The sequence below is a fragment of the Amphibalanus amphitrite genome, unplaced genomic scaffold (assembly GCF_019059575.1).
Source record: "Amphibalanus amphitrite isolate SeventyFive unplaced genomic scaffold, NRLGWU_Aamphi_draft 000121F_arrow, whole genome shotgun sequence".
Lineage (NCBI taxonomy): Eukaryota > Metazoa > Arthropoda > Thecostraca > Balanomorpha > Balanidae > Amphibalanus > Amphibalanus amphitrite.
The window spans coordinates 1,009,323-1,030,023 of NW_024881616.1; the positions used below are offsets into that span (position 1 = coordinate 1,009,323).

The 20,701-nt window shown below is 48.8% G+C and overlaps 3 protein-coding genes across 3 annotated transcripts; 1 reads left to right on the forward strand and 2 right to left on the reverse strand.

Annotated features, from left to right (window-relative positions):
- Positions 1 to 6,277: 6,277 nt before the first annotated feature.
- LOC122381530 lies at positions 6,278 to 7,826 on the reverse strand. Its single transcript, XM_043365806.1, has 3 exons — positions 7,453 to 7,826; positions 6,925 to 7,190; positions 6,278 to 6,663 (listed from the first exon to the last, which is right to left on the reverse strand). Exons 1-3 carry the CDS (start codon positions 7,600 to 7,602, stop codon positions 6,315 to 6,317), a joined length of 765 nt encoding a protein of 254 aa, XP_043221741.1. The 5' UTR covers positions 7,603 to 7,826; the 3' UTR covers positions 6,278 to 6,314.
- LOC122381485 (probable glutamate receptor) lies at positions 7,602 to 10,839 on the reverse strand. The gene is made up of 5 exons (XM_043365708.1): positions 10,759 to 10,839; positions 10,140 to 10,325; positions 9,474 to 9,669; positions 7,938 to 8,116; positions 7,602 to 7,607 (listed from the first exon to the last, which is right to left on the reverse strand). Exons 1-5 carry the CDS (start codon positions 10,837 to 10,839, stop codon positions 7,602 to 7,604), a joined length of 648 nt encoding a protein of 215 aa, XP_043221643.1.
- A 2,547-nt stretch (positions 10,840 to 13,386) lies between these two features.
- LOC122381524 lies at positions 13,387 to 17,169 on the forward strand. The gene is made up of 4 exons (XM_043365788.1): positions 13,387 to 14,378; positions 14,732 to 15,020; positions 16,080 to 16,215; positions 16,553 to 17,169. The coding sequence occupies exons 1-4, from the start codon at positions 13,392 to 13,394 to the stop codon at positions 16,692 to 16,694; spliced, it is 1,554 nt and encodes a 517-aa protein (XP_043221723.1). The 5' UTR covers positions 13,387 to 13,391; the 3' UTR covers positions 16,695 to 17,169.
- The last annotated feature ends 3,532 nt before the right edge of the window (positions 17,170 to 20,701 follow it).

Here is a 20,701-nt window from a genome sequence, read left to right on the forward strand (position 1 = left end):
CAGCTCAGCTCAGTTCCCGTTCAGCTCAGCTCAGTTTCCGCTCAATTCAGCTTAGCTCAGTTTCCGCTCAGTTAAATTCACGCTTAGATCGTTCAGTCGTTCTTTTTAGATCGGACATGCTTAACCCTCGCCCGTATAGGGGGGGGGGGGGTCGAACGGACCCCCCCTCTGTTTTTCGCGAATAACTCGCGTAAAAAGCGGCCGATCGCGACGAAACTTTCAGTACCCTCGCGATAATCAATTTTACACCTATCCTGAAAATTTCATGACCCTGACCCTAATGACCTTTGACCTGTGACCTACTTTTCGAGACCATGTTTGGCCGGAATCGCGATTCGGCGTATGTCGGCTCGCATTAGCCGCGCGTTAGCAGTCTTTTTGTGGTTTCAAGTGTTCAAACATGGGATATGATGTTGCTCCCATGCATTAGGGTGGGTGTCAAGGTCAACGGAAGGTCAGGTCAGGTCATTGACCTTTGATGACCTCGGTTCACTTTTTCGAGTTTTAGATGTTTCTAGGCTAGTTTTTGGAGCTGAATTCGAATTTAGCAACCATTTGAACATTAACGAAGCAGTTTTGGTGCCTTCGTAACATGTTACGAAGCTGTCAGAGGCTACTACGAATACCCGGCAAAATCCTTACTGGTTGACCTGACCTGACCCGACCTGGCCTCAATGCATAAAGACATCATCAGTGATCATAACTAACATGATATTCGTGATCAGCACCCCGAAAAACCCCATAGCAGCCACGTTTTACGACGTTCTAACAGGTCCCGATTTTCCCGACTTTTGGGTCATTGACCTGACCTGGAAGGTCAACCGATAACCTAGGACCTTAAAATTGGGTATCATCGGCTTCCTCTCGTCGCGGGCAGCACGCTCGTTTTTTTCCGCGAAGCTCTAGCTCGATCATGGGGACGAAACGGCAAGGGGGGGTCCAACGGACCCCGCCCCCTTATACGTTCGCGGCTGGAAAAACACCAATACGGGCGAGGGTTAAAAAACAGACCAACTCTTGGCGCATAAGTAAGTCTCCTCTAACAAGGAGCGAGGCAACTTACACAATGGGCAAAAGAGATAAGCTCATTAAGACCTTGAGACTTTGCGAGTCGTGCGTCTACTTGGACTCAGACTATAGTTACATGAAATGGACTGTTCTTGGCAGTGTTATCACATGTTATCAGAGTGTGCACCCGCGATGTTAACATAACATATAAGTTCAAAATATACGAACGAAAAAAGTCTGGACGAAAAAGTTTACAGACGAAAAAAAGGTACAGACGAAAAAATGCCAGACGAAGAAAAGTCGGACGAAAATCTGCTAGACGAAAAAAACGCCATGGAATCATCTCAACTAGGCGGTGTTTCACGGCCGAGAGCAGCGCGTGGGCGCCGCCATCCGCTCTTGGCACCCTGCCAGGAGCTGACGTTACATTTTGGGGTAGTGTTGGAACTTGGAGATAAGAGTTTGTTTATATCTCCATGGAAACCCCATTTGACACGTGTGATAGCAGCGTGCTGTTATCAGTGTCCAGTGAAACCTTGAGTGAAACCAAACACCACCCTGATCTCAACCAAGGCAATGTCAACACAATTAGAATTCATAGTCGGCGTGTGAATAAGGGAGCTTTTCCCATATTATGGACATCAGAAGGTGAGAGTTCCAGTTAGCGCCTCTGCCCCACCCCACTTTCAATAGGATATGGTTGCTTAGCCCACATTCAACCAACGAAGAGGAACATTATTTGCTAATTCCTAATTGTAAATATTTTATGCAGAGGTAAGAAACCTTATCGATAAAATTAATTTAAATAACTGTTTAAATAACAAAGTGAAGAATGCTGAATTGTACATTGCGGAGCAGAGTGTCAAGGCGAAGCATCAAAGCCTGACAGTAGGTATTCATCTTGCAGTCAGACTTGAAACTTGAGACTGGCTGTACCTATTAGCCTGTAAATTGGCCAAGACCCTGGTCTTCCAATTTCCATGCAATATGGATGAAATAAATTAAGCTTGATTAGTGATTAATATTGATTTCTTTAGAGTTTTGATATTTTTAAGTGCGATCACGAAGGCAGTGTAATTGCTCACTCCATAGCTAGCTCATAGCTGAAGCATCAAATCCTGAGTTAATTTCCAAGCATGAACTGAAAAGAATTAGAACTGGATCAGCTCAGCTCAGCTAAATCAGCTCAGCTCAATCAGCTCAGCTCAGCTCGCTCAGCTCAGCTCAGCTCAGCTCAATCAGCTCAGCTCAGCTCAGCTCAATCAGCTCAGCTCAGCTCAATCAGCTCAGCTCAGCTCAGCTCAGCTCAGCTCAGCTCAGCTCGCTCAGCTCAATCAGCTCAGCTCAGCTCGCTCAGCTCAGCTCAGCTCAGCTCAGCTCAGCTCAGCTCAAGCTCATTCAGCTCAGCTCAGCTCAAGCTCATTCAGCTCAGCTCAGACAGCAGCTCAGCTCAATGCATTACTGAGCCGGCTCAGCTCACAGCTCAACAATTTGGCAAAATGTTGAGCCGGCTCATGAGCTGAGCTGATTTTTGAGCCGGCTCAACTGAGCTGATCACAAGTCTGCCTGTAAGGGCCCACATCAGCCTCTGATGGCCCAAGTCGGCATCTAAATGTCTCATCCTGCCCTTTGCAGGCCCTGTACTGGTCTCTGAGGGCCTCAACCCTCACCGGCCGATGGGGGGGGGGATGCCGCCCCTCCATAGTTTTTTTTTCGCGATAGCTCCGAACACGCCGGTGATAGAGAGCTGAAGCTTTGCATACCTGACCTTTGAATCAAGCCGGATCTTTTGACACCAACCGCATTTTCGGGTCAGATCAGGTCACTGACCCATGAGGTCATAAGTGAACCTCTGCACGGTCTTCAGATGTCGCAACTTCGCAACGCCCTCACTGCCAGAGGAGATTTCACAGGGAAATGAACCTTGGAGGACCTAGTATCCATTAGGAGTCTCACAACTTGTACATCTCGGATTTTTCCTAAGGTCATTTTCGTGACCTCACCATTAGGTACAAGTCAATGGGGATAAACTGAAAACTTTTTCTGGCGCCGTAAACGATCTTCAACTATCTCAAGCACACTGAATCTTTCATGCACTCCTTGCAAGGTTCGATGCGTCACTTTTGCAATGTTGACCTTGCGCGACGTCATTTATGAAGTTATAAGGGTCATATAAGTTTGTCGTCAATAACTACCGATCAAATTGAGCTAGCGAGTCGGGGAAGCCATCAATGGACTCAGGAAGACCTGCCGAATCGAATGATATGCGACATGACCTCCTTCGACCAATTTCGTGACCTGGGGGCGCTGACCTGACCGTGACCCGTGGTCAACACCCTCAGTTTACCTCACCCAAACAAAAAGTACATCATTCGACGCGCCTGAGAGAGGCGAACACGATGCTAGCAAAATCGCGGCTCTGCGGCCGTTTTTTGCGAAGTTATTCAACAAAAACGGAACCGTGCCTTGAGGTACTTGACCTGACCTCAGAGGTCACCGGTTGACCAAGAACCTTAAAATCGGGTATCGATCTCTGCGTCTTGTAACGGCGCACACGCTCGTTTTTCCGCGACGCGCTAGCTCAACCTGGGGCGCAACGGCGAGGGGGGTCGTACCCGGTCCCGCCCCCGGCCCCTCGGCCGGCGCGTATGTAGAAAACCTATAGGTCCGGTCCGGCGAGGGTTAAACTGGCCTCTGATGGCCCAGACCGACCTCTAAAAGTCCCACACCGGCCTCTGATAGTCAATCAGCCCAGTTGCAGTGGTCGCTGATATAAAACCTCTTAAAAACGTTATAGGTCTGGCTGAGCCTAGCTGGGCCGTTCATGCTGATTTTTATAGGTATATTGAAAAGACTCGCTTTGCACGTTTCACGCTTGCTCGAGTCGTAATGAAAAGTTGCTGGATGCCTCTGGAATTTGCATGGGTGCCAAAGGCTGCGGAGGACAGGGGAACGCGTCCATCAGTTTGAGTTTATGGACGAGAGTCTCCCTGAAATTTTAACAAATTCTGTTTTTGTTTTTGTCTCGATTTTTTTTTTTATCTCTGATCATGTTTGCGAAAACAAAGTGGCCGAAATCCGAGGAGAAATCGGATTTTGGGGGTAGGTTAGGTTTTGGACCTCTGGGACCTTGGCCCCCCCACTTTCGAAAACGTTCCTACGCCTATGGACCGGTGCCACCAGTGAACACTGCCCCGCATTGCCGCCACTGTATTTATGTGCCTAAATAATGTCGATGGTTGTCGACTGCGTCTGTTCACCGATCATTCAGCGGCCCAGTGATCGGTTAACCCTATTAGTGGCAGGCTCCTGGCTACCCCTATCAGTGGCAGGGGGGGGCTGTTTACGACCCCCCCCCCCTTGATATCTCGAGATCTAACGGGCCGATTTTCAAAATTCAAACGGCATTCGATTTCGCTCAACGAGATCTACATTTCTAAAAAAATAAAATTAAGAAATGTCAATAGGGGGGTAGAGGGGGGTAAAAACGGGCAAATTGCAGATACATTTTAGACTGTTTATTACGGCCAGGTTTCTGAACCAATCTTAACGCAACTTTTGCCGATCGATAGAGAATGAACCAGGAATTCACGTGGATCCTAAAAATATGCATTTTCAAAAATCATAGGCGGATACAGATCATTGAGATTGGGGGTACACAAAAAGTATAGTAAATAAGGTTTTTGTTGGTACTGTTTCTAAAAAGGGTGGCAATGGTCTTGTTAGGTATGTTAGGGGAGAGCGGGGCCAGTTGAACCACTTTTTATATGTTGACATGCACAGCGAGATCTAGTTGTCATATCGAAAAATGCACAATGCCATGAAAAAATATGCTCTTTTGGCTTTATTTTAAGATATGTTAAATTATGTTTCAAACATATTTTGCTGCCAAACGCATGCTTATAAAACAGCTCTACGCCCGTTTCAAATGACCCCGATGCGAGGGTCAATTGAACCAGCCCATGGGGTCAATTGCACCTATCCTTAACAATGGGATGTTTTCCTCTTTAAGGCCACTTTCTTAAGGAGATATTTTGTCCGGTTTACTTTTCCAAATGCTACATTCAATAGGTCGTTGGAAAGCTAAAAGTGCAAAGTTCCTCATAATAGGTGACATAAAGTACATAGACTATGGTAAAATGGGCGGATGAGAAAAATGAGAAACATCTCAGGCTATAGTGTGCTTTCAAGCAAAAGGCTGGAGAGAAAGGGGTCAAAAATTGAGCTCTATTAAACTACTATTTCAGTTTAAAAGCTCATTTCAAAGGTGGACTATTTCCTTTAATGTTTACAGCCCCTGAACAATAACCATTGCAAAGGTCACCGGGGTCCATTGAAACGGCCTGTGGCCCTGTTTCAACTGACCCTCAGAAAAGCGTTTCAATTGACCCCATCCGCTCCCGCCATCTCGCACGCGCCGTAAAGCACATGTCAAACGAGCTGGAGGGACGGCATCATGCTGAATGAAGGGCCAAATAAGGTGTTATTCCGGAGCCAGGAGTTCTTCTTTCAGCAAACAAAGGTATATGAGATATCACAAAATATTCATCAGAACGATTTCTCCCAAACGCCCCTCAAAAACACAAAAACAAGTGTCAAATCAAAATTACCGTCCGTTTGCCGCCCAAACGCCGTTGACAAATGAAGTGGTCGAGCGCGGATGTGCAGTGGTGTCGGCAACGCCATATGTTGCATACTGTTGAAAATTAAGCCATGTTTTATCTGACCCCGTGTTTCAACTGGCCCCGCTCTCCCCTACAATTTTCTTATGAGAGAACGACTAAAATTGTATTGGTCATGCATAGGCGGTGTCAGGGCACCTATGTTGGGAGGTAAAAAATAACCCCCTTTTTTGGACGCCTGGATCCGCCTATTATAGCAAAAACGTGTCAAAAGAGGATGCACAATAACTTTGTATATGTTATCACATGATACCTTTCATTCACTGTTCGTAAAACTGGTGCAGCATCGTGATCTTCGCCCAAATGACTCGCTTCACGAATAGGACTCCCCAATTTCCAGTGCTCTGGAGCCGCCCCTGGTAAAGTTATGAACTTGAAATTTTCAGGGAATGTGCCCAATTTAGTTTTAAGAAAATTCAGAAAATTTCAGCATCGTAGGTTCAGCTGTTTCGGAGATATTCCCGAAAAACCTGAGTGGTGGATAAAAACACCCCCCCCCCTGCCACTAATAGGGTTAATGTAAGCGGTCAGTGATCGGGTCGGGTCACTACCCTGTCAATGACCTGGTCGCTATCCTGGTCGGTGACCTGTTTACACATATGTATTCATAATCGTCATTCACAGCTAAAATCTCGCTGGCCGAGAATCGTTTTGGAAAACCAGAGCAGCACCGATCGAGCTCATTTTGTCGTTGACGACCACCGGAGTCACACGGTCTCCCTGCGTCTGACTCGGCGGGTGGAATCTCCGCGTCGGCCGGTGGCTGGGACGTCGGCAGGCGATAGCCCGCTCCAGCAGCAGCAGCAGCAGTCCGAGGATACATCCGAGGGGCGCCACCATCAGCACGGCCTGTGTGTCTCCGGCCGACATCGGCAGACCCTCGGTCCAGTGGGCGGCGCAGCTGACCCGGGAGTCGGCGAACCAGAACTGGTACAGGTGCCGCAGCACGCCCGTCTCACGGAGCCGCAGCAGCCTGCCGACGAGAGGAGAAGTGAATGGTCGGGTCAGAGAGCACCGAGGCATTCGTAAAGTAAAGCGGGGAACTCACTCAGACAGAACACTCATGACTGACGGGACGCTCACGAGCTCAAGTGAGGACTGTCACGAGCGCCTCAGACACTAATTCAGCTATATTCACATCCCACCCGTCTATTGGATAGTGAATACGGTCACTCTCAGACACTCTCAGACACCCTCAGACACTCACCACCTCCCGGCTCCCGCGGCCACTCACGCGGCGTTGGCCCTCTGTCGGAGCGTGCCGAGCCGTTTCCGCAGCACGATGTAGTTGTTGGTGACCGAGGGGCGCTGCTGCTCCAGAGGCTGCAGCACGCACGCGTCCGCCCCAGTGGCGATAAAGTAGTGGCGCAGGTCGTAGTAGCAGAGCACGCGCGGTCGCAGACACTGCCGGTGCGACTCCTCGCTGCCGTCAATATCCAGGAACTGGTCGCCTGCCTCTCGCATCTGGTACAGGTGCCGCTCGCTCGGGTTGTCGCTCTTCTGAAACGGCCGTCGGGTTGGAAAGGAGGAGTCAGCATCTATACTACTTCTTTTGAAAATTTGGTTGGTTTCTTTTTTACGATCCTGTATCGATTCGTTGGTTAGAATTTGCGACATTTCAGTCGAAATAGCCATGTCAATGTCTGATTACCGGATCTTAAGTAGTGCTGGCTTCTGTCGTAATGTGTTGGGATAAGAAATCGTATAGATATTACCATCCGGCATATCTCTGATGATGAACGTTCAATCATTCTTCGCTGACCTTCCACACATCGAACGCCGGCGCTTCTTTCCAGGTGGAGAACTTCCAGTCGGTTCTACGAGCGAAGTCGTCCAAGCACGTGAGGGGCTTGGGGTGGTCCCTCACAGTCAATGAGGAGATCAGGTTGGCCGTGTACAGAAACGTCACCATCAGACCTGAGTGCAGGACAACAGGAAAATGACATGCGCCTCGCAAAATATAAAACGAGAATATCGTCCGACACTCCCAAGCTGGAGAAAAGCAGTCACAATTAGGTAGTCATATTTCACGAAATTGTGGCACAAATTGTGGCAATGTGCTTAATTTCCAAGACAACATCAATCTTCTTCAACGAGACAACACCGACTTTGCTAAATTAACAATCGGTAAAGCTCAGCCGCAAGAGTTTTGTGCACATTCCCGCCAAAATGACTCAGCATGTGACAGATACGACTCGAGACTTCTTCTCGACATAACTGACCGAGAAAGCGTGCGGTGATTGCCACCGTGCGCGCTGCCAGCGAGTCGGGCGCCACCGACCACCCCTGTCCGGTGAGCGCCATAAATGTAGCGAGCTGACAGTCGGCCAGTCCGAACTGACGCACAGTGGTCCTGCTCTCGGCCGAGGAGTGGTTATAGTGGATCGTGAACCAGAGAAGAGCAGCCGTGACCAGCAGTGTGAACACTGAAAGAAGACGGAACACAGGTCAACGAACACAGATGGAGAGACTGATGCGTCGGGATGATAGGTAGCAGCACATCGGAAAAAGAGTGGAGACGTGAAATGAGTGAGACTGAGATTCAAATCACCATAATTGCATGAATTAATTAGCAACATACACTGGCAGCGCCGCTAAGCGAGACGAAAGGACGCATCACGTTAGCCCTAGAACGCCTAGGGGGGGGGGGGGTTGTATCAACCCCCCCCCCTGAGGTTTTTTCGAAGTGCACGCTAAACGGCTTGTCGTAGCGGGCTGAAATTTTCAATACCCTCTGGGGCAACCTTTGCGCATCTTTTGCCGAAAAAAATTGATCGGGTCATGTCAGGTCACGGAGTTATGACGTCATAAGAGGTACAGCCTCCGGCCGACAGTTACCAAACGTGTGCGCCGAATCCCTAGGTTTTCTGCCGGTGATACCCACATTGTTTGATGGATCATGATGAAACTTCCCATGCATGTTGGGGCAAGCATTGGCTATCGTGTGGTGCAAGAAAATTGACCGGGTCAGGTCAGGTCACGGAGCTATGACGTCACAAGAGGAACAGCGTCCGGTACTATTTTTGAAAAGCGCCCGAACCACTATTTTGCTAATTCTTGTCACCTCAATGGGAATATGCAGCAATATTAGCTTCTATAGGGAGCAAATGGACCTCCCAAATCCAAAAATACAGTCAGATTTCAAAAATTTAAATTTTGATTTTTCGAATTTCTGCCGCCGACTGTGACCTTGCCGACTTCCGGCGCTCCCAACGCGCCATTTTTAGAGCTAGGGAAACGAAATACATACCAAACGATAGAGAATTGATCAAGGAACACGATAGTGAAGATTTCAAGTAGATATCTCCCACCGTTTTGCCGCAATCGCCGCAGAAAGTTGAAAAAGTTTGATTTCTTCGGAAAATTTGACCTTTGACCGGTCATAAGTAGGTCAAATGTTGACCTAGGACCAAAAAAATATACCACCAATCATGAGATCTCGTTGAGAGCAATCCGTTGGTTTTTTCCGCTAAGCTCTACGACCTTCCGTTTCGAAACGCCAGGGGGGGGGGGTCGTAACAACCCCCCCCCTGGTCGTTCGTGTTATGAGAATTGGCCTGGTCGTGCGAGGGTTAAAATATTGCAGGCCCTAAATAAACGTGCAGGAGTCATGACTAATCAAAACGTATTCATGAGAAATAAAGACCGGGACAGTGATGTTGAGCTCTTGAAATTGACAACTTATGAAGCCATTTGAGATCTCACAAACTGTAAACACTGGGAAACACTAGGAAGTTATTTCGAGCTCATCAACCCGCTGAATGACATTCCACAAACACTCACGGAGAACGACCCACGATGCAGTGTGCAGCGGTTTCAGCAGTGACGCGAACGAGGCCCACTCGACCGAGACTGCCTTGCTGTCCTCGGCCAGGTAGAAGGCGTACTCGGTCTGTTCCACGGGCGCGGCGTCCAGGAAGTCGAGCACCTCGCCGCGGCCGGGCGCGTGCATGAACCACGAGAGGAGCACGTCCGCCCGCTGACCGGAGAGGCAATTGTGAGTGGACGATATTGATAGTTATTTACAATTATTTACAATATATATCATCACAAACACTATCAGGCATTTGCTAAAAAGAAATAAAAAGTTTGTTTTTATCAAAAGGAGCCGGGTTCCGCCTAAATTAGGCCAAATGAAAGCAAAAAACTGCCAGCTTCAACAAAATGACTCGATTCTTTTGAACGGCACAACGATGTAAATATGCTATTTGCTAAAAAGCGTTATAATGGAATCCGTTTTACATTCACAAGTTCTGCAGAACATTTCAATGCATAGTTTTTGCTAAAACGAGAAATTCAGTCCTTTTTGTTATAAAACTGAACGTTTTTTACCTCAGCTGTCAATGAGTTTTGCCTCCGACTGCCGACTGCCGAATAAACAATAAACCATACGGCAAGTGTGACACACAGCCTGCATGACACAGGTAACCCATTCACAGCTGGTCTCACGTTATTGGCGGCCTGTCCGATGAGGCCAGTCCAGCTGCCGTTCTCCAGGCGCGTGCCGTAGTCGGAGCTGTTGAACGAGCTCAGCTGGTACCGCAGCCCCAGGCGGTCCGAGATCAGGCGCCAGATGTCACACAGGTAGCCCGAGATGCTGACCCCGTCGGAGCCAACGATGAAGAACGGGGGGTTCTGGAGGAGGGGTGAGCGGAAATGACGTGAGAGATAGAGAGAGAGAGAGAGAGAGAGAGAGAGAGAGAGAGAGAGAGAGAGAGAGAGAGAGAGAGAGAGAGGGAGAGAGAGAGAGAGAGAGAGAGAGAGAGAGAGAGAGAGAGAGAGAGAGAGAGAGAGAGAGAGAGAGAGAGAGAGAGAGAGAGAGAGATGATTGCGGATTTCGCCACGTTTGTCGATTTGTAGGCGGGGTCATTTTTTAGGAAGCCTGGGCATTTGCAAACAGCGAACTATATGGCGTGCCTGTGAAATTCAGTGAGGCAATACAGCTGTAGCTGGTCGTATTTTCTTACAGTCGGTGCAATTGATGAAATTTGACAATGGAATGTGACTAGGGGGTAAGGATTGTCATGTGATCACGGAACCGAAGGACGCAAATGATCGCCTTACTTACGTGTATTCCCGTTACACGAAGCACCGCGCTGGCATCCTCCGAGTCGGGCGCCGTCCAGTTGATGCTCAGAAGGCGTGCCATGACATCGGTCTGTGCTGTGCTCTCAAACACTCAGAGCAAAGAACACCACTGCCCTGCACTGTGGAACCCCGAGCTACGGCCGGTCTCCCGCAACCGTAACTACCGACGGGTTCTGACGAGCCACCGCTCATATACCGACAGACGAACCGATCTGACCAATTAGAGAAGCCATCGATCGCCTGATGTGTTACATTGTTTTCCGGCATTGCTACTATGAGTTACATGCCACTTCCATTATCCGTAATGGAAAATCAAGCCGGCTACCTATTGTGCTCTTTTTGTATGCTGCGGTCGTCGCGCGCTATGCTGTGCCGCAGTACACTGTAATGCGGTGCAGCATCAAACAGGCGCACACGCTGCCTGCCATCTAGCGGGAAAGTTTGAAACATACTTACTCTTGCAGCATGGATCAGATGTGGGCTAAACCACTAAAAGAAATCGCGAACAGAGCACTCACATTCCGTCGGTCAGCGAGGGCCAGGTTTGAAGGAGGTACTGCATGTCGGTCCGTACTCTGTAGCAACTGAAACTAAAAGTAAGACGCATTTTAAATTATTTGCCAAATAAATGCCCATTTTGTATATTTACTATCGATGCGTTCACCCTCTGCGGACCCTTCCGCAACAATCGGCGAACACCCAACTCCCCAATGCAGACCGATCGGATTCACTGATATCGTCGATCGGTGTGTGTGCTACAACCCAGACTTTCACGACACGTCGGACAGCAATTATCCCCATAGAGACCACTGAGACCTAATCATTTCAGCCAGTCAGGAGGCTGAATAAAGAAATTACCAGGAGAGCTAGTTAGCCAAGGATTCTGGATTGTTTACGGTAATTACAGTAGGCAGATTAATTATTTCCAATGTCAGAACTCAGAGAGCTGCAAGCAAACGTTTTTTTTTTTTGTGCGACGGCTAACCTAACCACGCATTATCGCTCCGTCGTTAGTCCGATGTGGCACTTATTAGGTATGTATGCAATGCATAAGAAGCGTTTTATATAATAAGGTAGTGTGTCGGACTATTACGTAGTCTACCACTTTGAGATGTTTGTTGCCATGGCAGTGGCATAATATAATTCCCATAAAAAGTGCAGCATATTTTCTTTTGTGTGCTCTCTTTGTAACAATTGTGCCACTCTATGACCAAAAAATAGTGATAAAAAGTGTTGCATTTGGCTCAGACTTGTAGCAATCGATCCTAGCCAAATTCCCATTGGACGCACTCACTACCTATGGGGCTTAAAAACAGCGGCCGGGTGTCACCTCATACCGCGTGATGGGTGTTCCGCTGGCCCACTTTCCACAGCTGTCCCATAATTAAAACGAATTTTACCTCCCCCTCATACACACACGCGTATACGTGACATCCGGCCACGTCCCTGGCATTCACACAAAACAGGTAATTGGGCCTATTATAAACGTTTTACCCGCCGACCATATTGACACAAATGGATGCCGTGGGATTGGGAACTGAGACATTAAACATGCTGTTAATTTGAATGGGCTTATTTTAGCGCATATGCTTGACACAAATAGCTACTTCAACTGACCACCTCTTGCGTAGAACAAACGGTCATTTTGTCGGAAAGGTTAGCGTTAGCTGCCCGCATTTCCCGGCATTGGTTCTTGGAAAGGTAACGTAAAACGGAATGTATAGAACTATGCAAAGCACACGAATTACTCTATACCTATTGGAGAGCGTCGCTGCTTGTGGACGCCACAAATCGATCGATGCATCAAAAACTTATCAGCCTAAACGTCATGAACAATGACTCTTCGCCACTGCTCACTCATCTGCATCTTCAAACTGCATCTGCTCACTTATGCAACCAAAGTTCGCTTGCCTAATAACTATTCTGAGGGAGGATGATGATGTAACTCAATTATGTTTCAAATTTTATCTTTTTAATCGTCTTCCACTTTCAGCCAGCCTTACGATCAATTCAGTCATCCTACACATTTGCCAATGGCTCTCTGCACTTTCTTTGAACCTAGGGCGGAGCTGATCACAGCAGATGTGAACAATATTTCGGTTCGTGTGAGAGATCACCCCATCGATCCATTCAGCTTTAACGGCACTGCAGCGTGATGACACCCGAACGAGAAGCGGGCTCCTCTAATCGGTGTGTCTGTGAGCCCCATGGTCTCGGCAGAGTTTTATCGCTTCAATTGCATTTCTTCGTTATACGAATTTATTAGATTTATATTTTTCACCACAGCAAATAGAACCAATGCAGCACATCATCAATGTCATCGCTTCGCACCATAGGCATCAACTCACACGCCTAATCAGTGAATGCAAACATTACGTCATTACTATCATTGAGTGCTATTTTAAACCCACATTTTACATGTATCTAGGTCACGCATACTCCGTAAACTCCTGGACCACCGCCGGCGGCTCCACTGATGAGCCGCTGATGGGCCTCCCATCTGTCCGTATCCGCCAGCGCCGCCTACCGGACCGACGCTGCGCCTCTTCCAGCCGGACCACCCTGAGGGAGGTGCGGCTGAGGCTCAGACAGACAGACAGCTCATTCACAGCCATGGCGCCGCGCTGGTGCCACCGTCCGTCCGCGGCGCTGGGATCGTTAGTGCTGGTGGTGGTGGTGGTGGTGGTGTTTGGTCGGTCGATTCAGGCCACTCCAGTGCTGCTCTCAGATGCTAGTCATCACAGCGGCGCGTTCGATCTTTATAACGACAAAGACCGACGGAGTACCTACAATGGGTTCAAGAACTACAACGACATGGACCGACAGAGTACTTACAATTCGCTTGAGAGCTATCCTGGCATAGAACGACGGAACACCTACAATGATGTCGAAAATTATCCGGACATCGACCAACGAAGCAGCTATAACACATTTGAGAACTACATCGCATACCCTCCGTACAGCGCTTCCAGTAACTACAACCCGTCCAGCAGTTACAGCTCATCCAGCAGCTACAGCCCTTCCTACAGCTTCAACACTCCGTCCAACTCGTATGGCCCGCCGCGCGCCGCGGCTGCCTGGGCTGGCTGGGGCGGCTGGGCCGGGTCCTTCGGCGGCTCCGGGGGCTACTCCGGAAACTCCGGGGGCTACTCTGGAAACTCCGGGGGTTACTCCGGTGTCACCCGGCACCACGTGCTGCGGCTGGAGCCCCGCTGCGACTGCGCCCCGATCGACCTTCTGGCGCTGCTCTCCGGCGGCACGGCCCTCTGCGCACTCGGAATATTCTGCATCCTACAGGCTACCGGTGGGTTCAGTTTCAGCACCGGTAACAACGTCTCCATCGGAACCCGACAGCTGCTGGAGGGCTGGCAGCTGCCGGACGGCTGGCAGCGGTTTGATACCTGGCAGCTGCCGGAGCGAGAGCAGCTGCCGGGCCGGCTGGAGTGGCTCCGGCGGCAGCTGGCCAGCTGGCTGCTGCCGGCGATAGAGCAGCTGTCCGACCGGCTGCTGCAGCTGCCGGAGCAGCAGCTGGCGGACAGGGTGACCGCCGTGACCTGCAGGATGGCCGGGCAGCTGGAAACGGAACACCCGGGACGATCGGTGAGTTTGCAGGGTGGACGGCCGAGACAGGTGGCACTGGTTTTGCTGTAGGTAATGAAATATGTTAACGTGCTACGTTTTTTCAACTGATTTTATGTAGGCATGCCAAGTTCTCCTTGAGAATGGCCCGAGATCAATTCCATTGTTATGAGCTAAAACTCATTTTAACGCATCGTGTTGTTTTCCGTAAGCTCATGACAAAGGATGTCCAATGAAATAAAATATCCTACCTATGTTATTTTAGACGAAATGGATACTTTTGAATTCTAGAGACACATTATGCATTCTGCTTATGTGCTCGGTAATCAGCATATGAAAATGGCACTAATCCGTCTGCCGGGTCTGTCTGCCAGGGCCGGTGCACCTGCTACTCGGGACTACTGGGAGCTCTCACTGGGTTCGCCTCCCTGGGCGGTCTCATCGTGTACGCGCTCCAGCTGGCCAGCGCGGCGCTGACCTCCAGCGGGGGCAGCGGCCGGGCGCAGGTCACCGCCGGGTCAGCTGACAGAGGGGCGGGGGAGGCACTCAGTTCTCTGCTCAGACTGCTCACAGTCACTGGATACGGGGCAGATCTGAAGGAAGACGGCAGAAGTGGCAGTAGGAGTGCGGAGAGCTTCAGGAAAACGTGGCTGGACGGAACAGGTAAGGTTTTCGGGGTGGGCGGTGTCATCATAGGTGCACTTTATCACTGCGTGAGCAACGTTTCAGCAATGAGATGTGTAGATTTGTTGCAGCGTTTCACGCATAATGCAGCAACACACCCACATTTGCCTTTGCGCTATCCAACGTAAACGTAAACGAGGATCCTATAGCGCTCCTGCGAGACGCAAATGGAATGATGGCATCTGTAGTGTGTACGCATAAACGCACTGTCTGCAGCTCAGCGCCATGTAATGCCTGTGTTTACTGCAGTTATTTATCCCTCGTCTGACATCTGCTGTGCTGTAAACATATCGTTCATGTCCATCACGTGCCGTCAGTGCCTCCCATTTCCGTGTATCATCTGCCGCCGCCGACGTCCCGTCTCCCTCCCACTGCCCTCCCGTCTCCCTCCCACCGTCCTCCCGTCCCGTTCCCGACAGCTACCGGGCGGTCATCCCAGCCGGCGGTCTCGACCCGCTAATGACCACTCTGTTTGACCGGTGGCATCTGTAGCCGCCGGCCGGGAGGCGGCTGGCAGTGGGCCTGAGACCGCCCCCGAGACGGCCAGTGGACAGACCTGATCAAATGAGCCGTCAGCCTGGCAGGACGGAGTGCGGGAACTGACTATCAATAGGACTCGGGACTGGAGTGGGACGATACGGACGGAAATGGCAGGGATGGGCCAGACCAAGCCGAGCCGTACCGATAGTTCTTTCAGCACAGCGTGCCCATCCGCGCCCGGTGGCATATGGTCGATTATTCGTGTCTCCGTTCGGTTTAATTCCCCGCGATCCATTTCCCGCGGGCGTGAAGGTGTCAAACATCTGGACTGTGTAAACGCTCTGCTTGGGAAACAACGCCATTATAATTGTGACTGGAACGCTTAGCTGTGATAGAGTGACTATGACTAGAAAATAACATATCTTTTTGCAGTTGTGACCTTTATGGAAATTACCGAATGATTTGTCAAAAACTTGGAGAGAATTTTAACACTTCTCAGCTTTGGAGAGCAATTTCAGTAGGTCCACCTTCTTACATCACGTCTTTTTGTGTCCCCAGGTTGGGAGTATCCTGGCGCCCTCCCAGGGTCACTGGATCGAGCTGACCTGCCCTGTGTGCCGTACCAGCTGTGTGACATCAACCGGCAGGCTGCGGGCTTTGGACCGACCCGGCTGACCGTCACACGGCTGGCAAGGTCAGTAGAGGTGGCCCTGAGGTCAAAGGTTATTTCAAACGGATGGTTAGGTCGGTTGAGTAAATCCTGAGCTGAGGTCACAGCCGTGGTTACCCTGATGGTCGATGGTGGTGAGGTAGTACGAGTAAATAAACTAGCTGGAAGATCGAAATAACAGCCTTCGTGGTGAGCCGTGTAGTGCTTGCTTGCCGTCGTCGTTGCATTACTTTGGTCAGCTTTAGCTAAGTGGCTGCCATAGCTATTCGTTGTTTGATGTTGCTATGCATGTTTTCTCCACATATGTATTGTAGTTCAGAGCGCCACATGCAGTAACTCGTGTGTGCCGTATGTCCCGCAGCCTGCCAGTTTCATGGCTCCTCAGTCGCTCGGGCCATGCGGAACTATCGTTTGGACGGCTCTGCTCAGCTCTACAAGGGTCCTCAGAAAACCTCTGCCACAGCCGCTATCCACAATGTGACATCACACCTGCTGGACCATAGCTACGGGATATTTGGTACGACGTCATAATTGTACAACACTGTTGTTTTTCTGTCGGCCTGCAGAATCATCAGGCTACCGTTCGGGCATTGCAGAAACGGAGCATCAGCGATGTGTATGTGTTGAGATTGTTGTCCCTTCCTGGTGGAAACTTCACGTCTGTGAGTTTTTATTTAGTCTCGGGAGTATGATCTATGTTGACATTTTACGGCAGGTAACTACATTATTATTTATTTCTGCTGTTTATATCGATATTTTTAGTATAGCAATGTTCATAAGTATGCGTGTGTGCACATGCCCTATTTTTTGCGCTTGATCAAGAAGCGTTAATGTGTTTGTAGTGTATTGAATAGGGGAAGTTGGGGCAATGCCGGAGTTGGGGCAAAGCCGAAATTCGAGATATTTCGAAAACCGTACGACATGGATGCCAACTGTCAGTGATGCTCTGAAGCTGAAGTGACTACAATTATCACATGTTTGTTACGAGTCGTCATTCGGAATACTTCGGCTGTGATGGCGCCAAGAGCGTTTTCAAGGTACGTTTCCCTTGTACTACATGCGCCTTTGAAGCTGCATTTCTTGCTCATTATGCTTCCGTTTGTCTGGCCAATTCGGTCAAGTTATCTTCAGCATGTCTTTGCATAAGTGTGCTGCCTATTTGAAATTTATACAGCACGTTGAAAAGTTATGGGCCTGCAAAAGAAAGTATGACTGGCTGGGGGTAATGCCGAAAACGTGCGATTACGCACGTTAAAGCACGCTACGTGGACGTTACTGCCGTAGAATAGCAACGCGTATTTTTAGTCACACAAATTACACTTTCAACCGACACAACGGCCTGTTACCTATAAGGAATGATTTACTTGGCATTTTCTTATTATATCACACAATTATAGCTTACAGTGTGCACCAAGCGTCCTCAAGCTCTTAAAACGCGTGTCAGCTTTGATGAATTCTGGATAAAGTTTTAGATAAAATGGCAAAACCTCAATGTCGGCATTCCCCGTAGATCATTTCTCCCATTTTCGGCTTTCCCCGCAGTCCGGGGCAACGCCGAAAAAGTCACTTCTTTGATATTTTTAGTTTGTACGCTAAACGGTATGCGAATTCATCAAATGCGCCTGGTATGTTCGAAAGGCAAAAGACTGGCCTCTCGAATGACGCCAACAAGAATAGCTTATGTTGTCTACCTTGCGTGCTACGGGAGTCAGAAAAAAAGTATTCGGCGCTCCCCCAACTTCCCCTATTGATCAAGCCAACATATCAAGCCGGTTCGGAATCTTTTATATCTCTTGACACTCCTTGAGCGTAGAATATGGGCATTATTGACTCCTGAGCCACATGGCGAACATCAACATTGAATGATTGATGTTGCGTTATGGTAAACGAAACATGTTGCATAGGTTTGCATTGCTTTAGTTTTGTGTATATTATTATTGTTAAGTGGTTAAAAAGCATGGTTTTATTAACAATAAAATATTTTTTCCACTTGTGGAATACAGATCATGTTCTGGCGGAGGCCCTATTTAGCCCTTAGTATTCCGAAGCTGAGAGGCAAATGCCTCTAAATAATTTTAATCGGCAGCATTGTAATTGTATCTAATATTTTGCCGTAAATGTGAAGCTTTTCGTGCAATTAAAACGATGTTGCAAACAAAGCGAAGACCATGCTAACTATAACACCTTAAACGTGTACCTTTTAGTCCATTATCAAACAGTTTCTGCCGAGCTGATTGGATATTGCCCGGTGCTGACAGGTCGCCGGACAGGGCCGGTGCCCGGTGGGGAGTCCCGTCCCGACCTCCGAGACTAATGAACTATCACTGTACCGGGCAGCTGGGAGAGGATCGGAGACGGACGGGTGCCTAAATTTCTTTTCTTTATTTACTCTAAGACGAATAAATACAGCTTCATAAAAGTTTATTGACCAGTATAGCGCCTTTTGGGGCGACTAACGGAGCGAGCGAGGGGGTGAGTCTTGCACGTGCGAAATTTCGAGGGGATACCTCCAACTGACTTGTGCACGGCACCCTACTGACCGGTTTCTAGCGATGTGCCAAATTTGAGCACAATCGGCCCAGCCGTTCTCGAGATCTGGGAGCGGCACCCTGCACGTGCGCACGTGCAAAATGGGTCCCAACTGACTTGTGCACGGCACCCTACTAACTGGTCCCTAACTGTGTACCAAATTTGAGCGCCATCGGTCCAGCCGTTCTCGAGATCTGGAAACGACCCCTGCACGTGCGCACGTGCAGCAGCACCCCAACTCTGGCACATGGATATGCAGTGCCTAGTGGGTGCCTACCTACATGCCAACTTTCAGCGCAATCGGCCAAGTAGTTACCGAGATATTGTAACAATTACAAAAGTGACACCTCTTCGTTTTGCACGTGGCACGTGCATAAGGGGTCACCCACATGCATCGGGAATAGTCCAATACTTGGTAGAAGGAATGAAGCTACCCTACAAAAATTACCGCATGTAAATCGGTCAAGTGGTTGCTGAGATATAAGCCTCGCAAAAGCGTCCGCACGGCCGGCCGGCCGGCCGGCCGCTCATACTCAGAAATTTCCGTTAATCTAAGGAAAGACTCCGCTCGCTTCGCTCGCTCCGTGACTAGGTCCGTCAGAGTTACCGGTGTATTCAAAATCCCATCAGCATTCTGACAGGTCTGATGGGGCTAGTCTGAGGCGTCTACATGGACTTTGGACTTTGGTCTACATGGACTTTGTACGCTTACCTCCAGAGCAGCATTTTAAGCAGCTACGTTTCATTTTTATCACTGACACGATTCCATGGCCTCCATTTTTTTACACGTATGATTCGTTTTATTGGAACTCATTGAAATCCCTATGTTTATTCTTTGGGTGTAGGTTCGGCTTATGATTCTTTTTTTTTGGCAGTTCGCATATGAGATAATTGGTATTCATTTCTAATTTCTATGTAGAAGCATTGTAGGTATGATGAAGGGTTGCCTAGTGGCAAGCGTGGCAAAAAGGCCTTCATTAGGAGCACGCTCAGTAATGAACGGTGGAACGCAAGGTCAAAGAGCACATTGTTTGGGGCTTAGGTACCTATTCCATTTCAATGCGTTTAGTCGCAAAGGCAATGTAGAAAAGGCATTTTAGCCTCATGTGTTAAAAAATCATGATACATGACGCCAACTAGCTTGACAGCCTTTTACCCTGCCAAACATATTAAACGCTGCACACGGTCGCCAATCGCCAACCCATGGCCAACCCATTTACAATCGGAGGACGAAGTGAGCGAGACGCTGAGCAGGGAGCTGGACCTACTGGCAGAGGCAGTACCAGAAAGCTTTAGTTCTCTTTCCTGTCGATAGGTGACAGGCTAGGTAGAAACCGTCCAAGCATGCAGAGGAACGGAGGGTCAGCGGGGGCCGGCGGCATTTTGCGATGAGTAGGTAGTTACGTGGTTAAGGAAACGTTTTTAATTAGTACGGATTTTTTACGTTATCTGGAGAAAACCATGATTTCAAAATCACGCGGCTCACCTACCATTATAGAAAATCGATCCAAATTAGCAATCCACAGCATTATTCCATCAATTAATTAATTCCGTTTAATTACAGGTGCTCTTGAAATCCATTATCCATCCTTGGCTATAATCTCTGTCAAATGATATTGCACCATGCAGATGGTCCCATGATTGGTTATGTTCGATGACTCATTAAGCTGACCATTTGGTGGCTGGATCTTACCATTTTAAAACAAGATGAAGCATTTTCCGATGAAATAAAGCTCCAATCATTGCATCCTCTGATTAGTGATTTTGTAATAAATTTGTGAATGTCCCCAGTGAACTGACCTTGAGAGAGAGAGAGAGAGAGAGAGAGAGAAGAGAGAGAGAGAGAGAGAGAGAGAGAGAGAGAGAGGGGAGAGAGAGAGAGAGAGAGAGAGAGAGAGAGAGAGAGAGCGAGAGAGAGAGAGAGAAGAGAGAGAAGAGAGAGAAGAGAGGGAGAGAGAGAGAGAGAGAGAGAGGGAGAGAA

Coding starts and splice junctions, on each gene's coding strand:
- LOC122381530 (XM_043365806.1), bottom strand. CDS start 7,602: ATGGTGACGTTTCTGTACACGGCCAACCTGATCTCCTCATTGACTGTG. Junction 7,191..7,452: donor CGGCGTTCGATGTGTGGAAG/GTCAGCGAAGAA, acceptor CGGCCGTTTCAG/AAGAGCGACAACCCGAGCGA. Junction 6,664..6,924: donor CGACAGAGGGCCAACGCCGC/GTGAGTGGCCGC, acceptor TCTCGTCGGCAG/GCTGCTGCGGCTCCGTGAGA.
- LOC122381485 (XM_043365708.1), bottom strand. CDS start 10,839: ATGGCACGCCTTCTGAGCATCAACTGGACGGCGCCCGACTCGGAGGAT. Junction 10,326..10,758: donor TTCGTGTAACGGGAATACAC/GTAAGTAAGGCG, acceptor CCCCTCCTCCAG/AACCCCCCGTTCTTCATCGT. Junction 8,117..9,473: donor TGCATCGTGGGTCGTTCTCC/GTGAGTGTTTGT, acceptor GTCTTCTTTCAG/TGTTCACACTGCTGGTCACG.
- LOC122381524 (XM_043365788.1), top strand. CDS start 13,392: ATGGCGCCGCGCTGGTGCCACCGTCCGTCCGCGGCGCTGGGATCGTTA. Junction 15,021..16,079: donor AACGTGGCTGGACGGAACAG/GTAAGGTTTTCG, acceptor TTGTGTCCCCAG/GTTGGGAGTATCCTGGCGCC. Junction 16,216..16,552: donor ACCGTCACACGGCTGGCAAG/GTCAGTAGAGGT, acceptor TATGTCCCGCAG/CCTGCCAGTTTCATGGCTCC.